We start from the raw sequence: 6178 nt of genomic DNA, 5'->3' as shown, positions 1-6178 counted from the left end.
GGCATCACACAGCTCACAGCAACCTCCAACTCCTGGGCTTAGGCAATTCTCTTGCCTCAGCCTCCTGAGTAGGTAGGACTACAGGTGCCCACCACAACGCCTGGCTATTTTTTTGTTGCAGTTTGGCCAGGGCCAGATTTGAACCCACCACCCTCGGTATATGGGGCCAGTGCCCTACCTACCAAGCCACAGGCACCACCCCCACCCGGCTCTTTTTTGTTGTAGTTCTTGTTTGGCAGGTCCCGGCAGAGTTCGAACCCACCAGCCTTAGTGTATGTGGCTTGCGCCCTAGCCTGAGCTACAGGTGCCAAGCCTGAGCATTTCCTTTTTTTATTTTTGGAGACAGTCTCACTTTGTTGCCCTTCGTAGAGTGCTGTGGTGTCATAGCTCACAGCAACCTCAAACTCTTGGGCTAAAGCAGTTCTCTTGCCTCAGCCTTCCAAGTAGCTAGGACTACAAGCATCTGCTATAACACCTGGCTATTTTTAGAGATGAGTCTCACTCTGCTCAGGCTGGTCTCAAACCTGTGAGCTCAGACAATCCACCTACCTCCGCCTCCCAGAGTGTTAGGATTACAGGCGTGAGCCACCACGTCTGGCCAAAATTATGAACATTTTCAAACATATGGAAAAGTAGAGAAACTAGTTTAATGAAATCCTATATACTCATTATCCAGATTAAGTAGTTTTTATATTTCTTTTTTCCCTTTTCCCTGTTTTCCCTTTGTTAAGTGATTTAAAACAAGTGTTAGATCAGTAGTTCTCAACCTTCCTAATGCCACAGCCCTTTAATACAGTTCTTGTGGGTTGCAACAGGTTGAGAACGGCCGTCTTAGATAATGTTGTGTTACTATTATGGACTGAAGTATACATCTCTGGAAAACGTAGATGTTTTCTCATATAGTGACAGTGCCATTTCTTACACTCCTCCTAGTAGCAATAATGATAAAGAATGGTAAGAAGAGAAGTTGGCCAGGTGGCCAAAGTCATCAACTGCCGCCTAAGGAAAACTCAGCAGTGAGGTTATGGCAGAGTAGAGGTGACTTTTTAACTGTTCATTTTACACAGGTTGGGTGGCTTTTCACAAGAACAGTAACAGTTTACCTACATTAAACTAGATAAAAGATACAGAGGCATTTGGCAGCCAGCGTCATGATGTTGAAGTGTTCCTCTTGGTGAGCTGCAAGCCACCTTTTCTAACTAGTTTTACACCAGTTACAATCTACATAAAAGTGAATTTTCACCCTTTGCTTATGAGTATTAAATGAAACTGAATTTTAAATAAATAACATATATATTTTTGATGTTTGGAATCTTTCTTGACAGACTCATAGCATGAAACTTAAACCCTTTCCTTTTTTTAAGGTCTTTGATTTGCGTCAGTGTCACCGGCAGATGCAGCAGCAGGCGGCCACTGCTCAGGCTGCAGCGGCCGCCCAGGCAGCAGCCGTGGCGGGAAACATCCCTGGTCCGGGATCAGTAGGTGGAATAGCTCCAGCTATCAGTAAGTATGCTTTGGGTTTGGGGGTTTGTTTTTTTTAAGTGTAATAGTTGGTGTTTTATCTTCATTTACTTAGTTGGTTAGTTACTTTGAGTAATAATAGAAATTAAATTTTTTTTTTTACTGGGATGGTAACATTTCTGAATTGGTAAAAACTTCTGTAATAGTCACCCTTCCCTAGGACTCATTCTTTTTGTATCAAAAGAGAAGTACGGGATAAAGGAGATAGGGGGTTGTTGTTGTATTGTTCCATCCCCCGCCCCTCTTTTTTTGATGCTTATTATGATTCCTGCCTCACCAGCCAGGGTGGGTTATAAATTACTGAAGTGCTTGGCTTTATTCTAGTAAGGAAAGTATATTTCAGTTTCACAATTGGACACCTTTCCAGTTTTTTTTAAAGTATGCTAAGCATGGAGAGAAATCTAAGTGAGGGTGGTGTTTTGATAACTTGTAGACTTTTTTTTAATTTTAGGGTAAAATTGAACTGTGTGCCAGGTTTCACACTGATGGGGAATTTTTTACTGCAGAGTTAAACTCCTGACTATAGACTTTTATGATGGAAACACGTGGCACCCATCTTCCACGTCTGAAGGCATAACTAGTGATTCATTCAACCCCTGTTCTTAACCTCTTCAGTGTGGTAAGCAAATCACACTGGCTAAGAAAACTGCAGTGGCCCTGCAGGTTTCTCTACAGTATATGCAAATTCCTCCCATTAGTTTCGTTGTAATATTGATGAATGCAGATGTGTGTTCTGACTGGAAAACTAGATGCAGAGTCTCCATTGTGACTTATGTTCAGGAGTTTGGTAGATAAGGCATATTTATTTAGGAAATTTAATTTTTAAAAATTTAGGCATTCTAAACCCAGTAATTTGCTAGTTTTGATGTTATAAACATTCTATTACCAAAGAGTCCAGAATTGTTATTTAAATTGATAATTCTCAGCTGTTGACCCCCTTGAGTAATTGTGTATCCGCTCTGTCACACTGGAAATTTAAGAGATAGACGTCATCTTGGTCATCTAAGAATTCTTGTCAGTTAAACCAGGAATATTAACTGTCTCACTATTAGTTATATTTACTCTGAACTAGGCTATTTAGACAGACAGTAAGAGGTTCCTAGAACCAGCTTAAGGACATGTGCTACCTCTTAAATACAAGTTGTTTCTCCTCCCCTCGCCTCTGCTTCTAAAGAGAAAAATAGGTGAGGTGTTGGCAGATTGTGGTAATTTGCTTTGTAATTGGTTGTAGCTAGAAGACACATGTGGAATAAAAACTGCCTTAATTGAAAGTTTTCAGCCCTGTTGATGAAGTTCAGATCTGTAGTTACATCTTGGCACTGACAGAGAAGTTATATGCTGAGGAGAATGAAGTACAGAAAGCGGGTCACTTTATTAATTTAGGAATGAGGGAGGATGGGAAGAGAGGTCAGCTTGTCCCTCTGACATCTTGCCAATCTTCTCTATTAGGTCTGTCGGCTGCTGCTGGAATTGGTGTTGATGACCTTCGTCGCTTATGCATACTCAGGATGAGTTTTGTGAAAGGCTGGGGACCGGATTACCCAAGACAGAGCATCAAGGAAACGCCTTGCTGGATTGAGATTCACTTACACCGGGCCCTTCAGCTCCTAGACGAAGTACTTCACACCATGCCAATTGCAGACCCACAGCCTCTAGACTGAGGTCTTTTACTGCTGGGGTTCTTAACGTTAGCAGGATGGCGGACTATAAAATACAATCCTGTTTATAATCTGAAGATATATTTCACTTTTGTTCTGCTTTATCTTTTCATAAAGAGTTGGAATATGTGTTTGCTGCCTTGCTCCTAGCAGACAGAAACTGGATTAAAATAATTTTTTCCCCCTATTTAGAACTTTTCAGGCATGGCTCAGCGCTTGAAGATTAGAAAAAATACATTCTTATTAAATCTTCACCAGTTATGTATGAAGGAATCATTCCAGTGCTGGGAAGTTTAGCTCTTTAAAATGTCTTAGAGCCTTTTATATGCAGAACATTGATATGTGTGTTATTCTACAGAATAAATCCAATATTACTGATTTTAAAGACAGAGAAGTTCTCAAAGTTAATTCACCTATGTTACTTTGTGTGCAAGTTGTTATCGTTGAACATACTTTTCTCCAAAAATATTGTGCCATGTGGGTGAGTTAATTTTACAAAGAGCTACTTTACTCTGTGTTTAAAAAAATAAGATAGCAATGTATTATAACCTTTCATCCAAAATATTTTTTGCAAGTTAAACTAGTGAAGATGATTTCAATTCAGATTGTCTTGCAACTTTTTTTTTTCCCCAAGGCAAAGAAACACTAATCTGTGTGTATTTTGAGACTTCTTTAGAATTATCAGACAAAGAAATGTCAGTTAAATTACATTTGTCGTCCCTAATGGATGACTGTTTATCGAGAAGTATACGTTTGCCCTCTTAGACAGTAGATGTATTCTTCTGTATTTCTAGGCACAGGGTTGGTTACTAAGGAGCCTAGAAGAGGAATTTTTTTCCTTCATTAATTCATAGGGAAAGGTTTTGTATTTTTAAAAACACTAAAAAAAGCAGTGTCACTCTATACTGTTCTGCAAAGGTGGCAGTGCTTAAACTAAATAAGGAGTATTTTGGAAACTGCTAAATTCTGTGTTAAATACTGTGCAGAATAATGTAAACATTACAGTTCCTAATAGGTAGTTTGGATATTTTTGTACTTGATTTGACATGTGACTTTTTTTCGTATACTGTTTAAATCATGTATGTTATGACATTGTTTAAAATTCAGTTTTTGTATCTTGGGGCAAGACTGCAAACTTTTTTATACCTTGTGGTTATTCTTAGCCCTTTGCCATCAATGATCATATCAATTGGCAGTGACTTTGTATAGAGAATTTCAGTAGAAAAGTTGCAGATGTATTGACTGTACCACAGACATAATATGTATGCTTTTTACCTAGTTAGTAGCATAAATAAAACTGAATCTCAACATGCAAAGTTGAATTCTAGGTTTGATTTTTAAGATTTTTTTCTTCTGCACTTTTGAGTCCAATCTCAGTGGTGAGACACCTTCTACTAAATGACAGGCAACAGCCAGTTCTATTGGGCAGCTTTGGTTTTACCCTCATGCTCTACCAGGACTTCCCACATGGATGTGTATCATGTGTAGAGTTGGTTAGTTTTTTGATTTTTATTTTACTGTAGCAAAAATAGGTCTGATTATCTATACAGTGATAAATAGGTTGTCTACAGGATAAATTGTGTAAAATAAGATGAAGAATTATCTTTCAGATGCTTTTACTTTTTGCTTGGAGGGCTTTGTAAAGCTATATGAACATTGTACGTGACAGTCCTCCTTCTATGACCTGAAATGAACAAATCTTGTACTGCCTTACTCCGAAGGTCTTGTTAGTGAGATCATCCTAGAAACCACTGAATTTACTATTGCTGTGATTTAAACATAGATCTTGATGCAAGCTCTGTCTTCTGTTTTTTAAATAACTTCTCTACCAACTCATTTGTACTCTTCAGTACTTAAAAATACTTTTGGTAAAAACCTAATTTTCTTCTGTAAGAGTTTGATGATTTAAGTTTTGCTGGCAGACTTATAAAATGATACCTTCTGTAGAACTTGTTGATTTTAGGTCCATGGGTTACTGTGAATGAGGAATAGGAGAGAGTTTTAGAGTAACAGATGTTTTAAAAATACAGATGATTTGATTAAAACCTTAACCGTGCATTGATATAATCTAGTGACTCATTTTCTACTTTAAGGAAGGTTTCCATATTTAATCATCTGGGGAGAGTATGTGAGAAATTTTTGCTAAGAAGTATCTCTTTGGAGCCAAGCCACTGGTCTTGGTTTCTTTCTATGAAGAGCCATAAAATACGGAAATACTTCTAGTTGTTAATTGCTTGTATTTGTACCTAGATTTAGTCACATGCTTTTGAGAAAACATCTAGTATGTTATGATCAAGTTATTCCTGAGAGCTTGGTTGTTAATCTGTGTTTCTGTTTCTTGGAGGTGGTCATCTGTGATGATTAATACTAAAGAATCTCATTAGGTTTATAATTTTATGTCTGAGGGCAAAACAGTTTCTACACTTCTCAGAATCTGGTTATTCTAAGGATATGATTCTGAGTGGGTTTTCTCTAGCTAACTCATATCTCAAGACTCAAAATGTTGAGCTCAGTGAAAGCCGAGTGATAGTTGAACCACGTACAGTATGAGACCCTTTCCACTTCTGTCCAGTGCCTTTCAGTGCATTATCTAAGGGACACTTCACAGTGTTGCCTTTATTTGCCAGGTGTAGATTCTTTTGTGGGATAGAATCTATCTCATTTTTTATAGTTTACTGCCCCTGATATGCAAAGATCATAAATCACTTCCACACATGCTTGCTTTTTCCAGAAACATGACTCATTTTTGTTGCCATAACCACTAGATGGGTTGCCTATCCCATTCCTCCTGTAAACAGTGCAGGCTTATAGTTTGCATGGTTTGGCTTAATGATGACTGTACTCGAAACATCCAAGTGAACTGCACACATACTAGGCGTGTTGTATTTCAGATCTAAAATCCATTTTAGTGAGGAAGGGTGTGGTGTGTAAAGGTGGTAATACAAATTTTGAAGATAAAATAAAATGCCCTGTCTTCCAGATGATAAATATCTTCCTAT

At 38.1% G+C, this 6178-nt stretch overlaps 1 protein-coding gene across 3 annotated transcripts in view; it reads left to right on the top strand.

Annotated features, from left to right (window-relative positions):
* The window catches only part of SMAD4 (SMAD family member 4), a 100228-nt gene extending 95727 nt beyond the window's left edge, over nt 1-4501 (top strand). For 2 of the 3 annotated variants that reach the window (XM_023510179.1, XM_003784700.3), the window contains exons 11-12: nt 1365-1503; nt 2971-4501. In XM_023510179.1, coding sequence (XP_023365947.1) covers nt 1365-1503; nt 2971-3182 — 351 coding nt within the window. In that variant the 3' untranslated portion in view covers nt 3183-4501. Of the gene's footprint in view, nt 1-1364; nt 1504-2027; nt 2141-2970 lie in introns of all 3 variants that reach the window. The other variant, XR_002772039.1, reaches the window with a different exon arrangement.
* Nucleotides 4502-6178: the final 1677 nt, after the last annotated feature.

Source organism: Otolemur garnettii, unplaced genomic scaffold, assembly GCF_000181295.1.
Source record: "Otolemur garnettii isolate 467f Iridium unplaced genomic scaffold, OtoGar3 scaffold00012, whole genome shotgun sequence".
NCBI classification, from domain to species: Eukaryota; Metazoa; Chordata; class Mammalia; order Primates; family Galagidae; genus Otolemur; species Otolemur garnettii.
The sequence above is the reverse complement of the archived record's forward strand: the minus strand, read 5'-3'. Positions and strand labels throughout refer to the sequence as shown.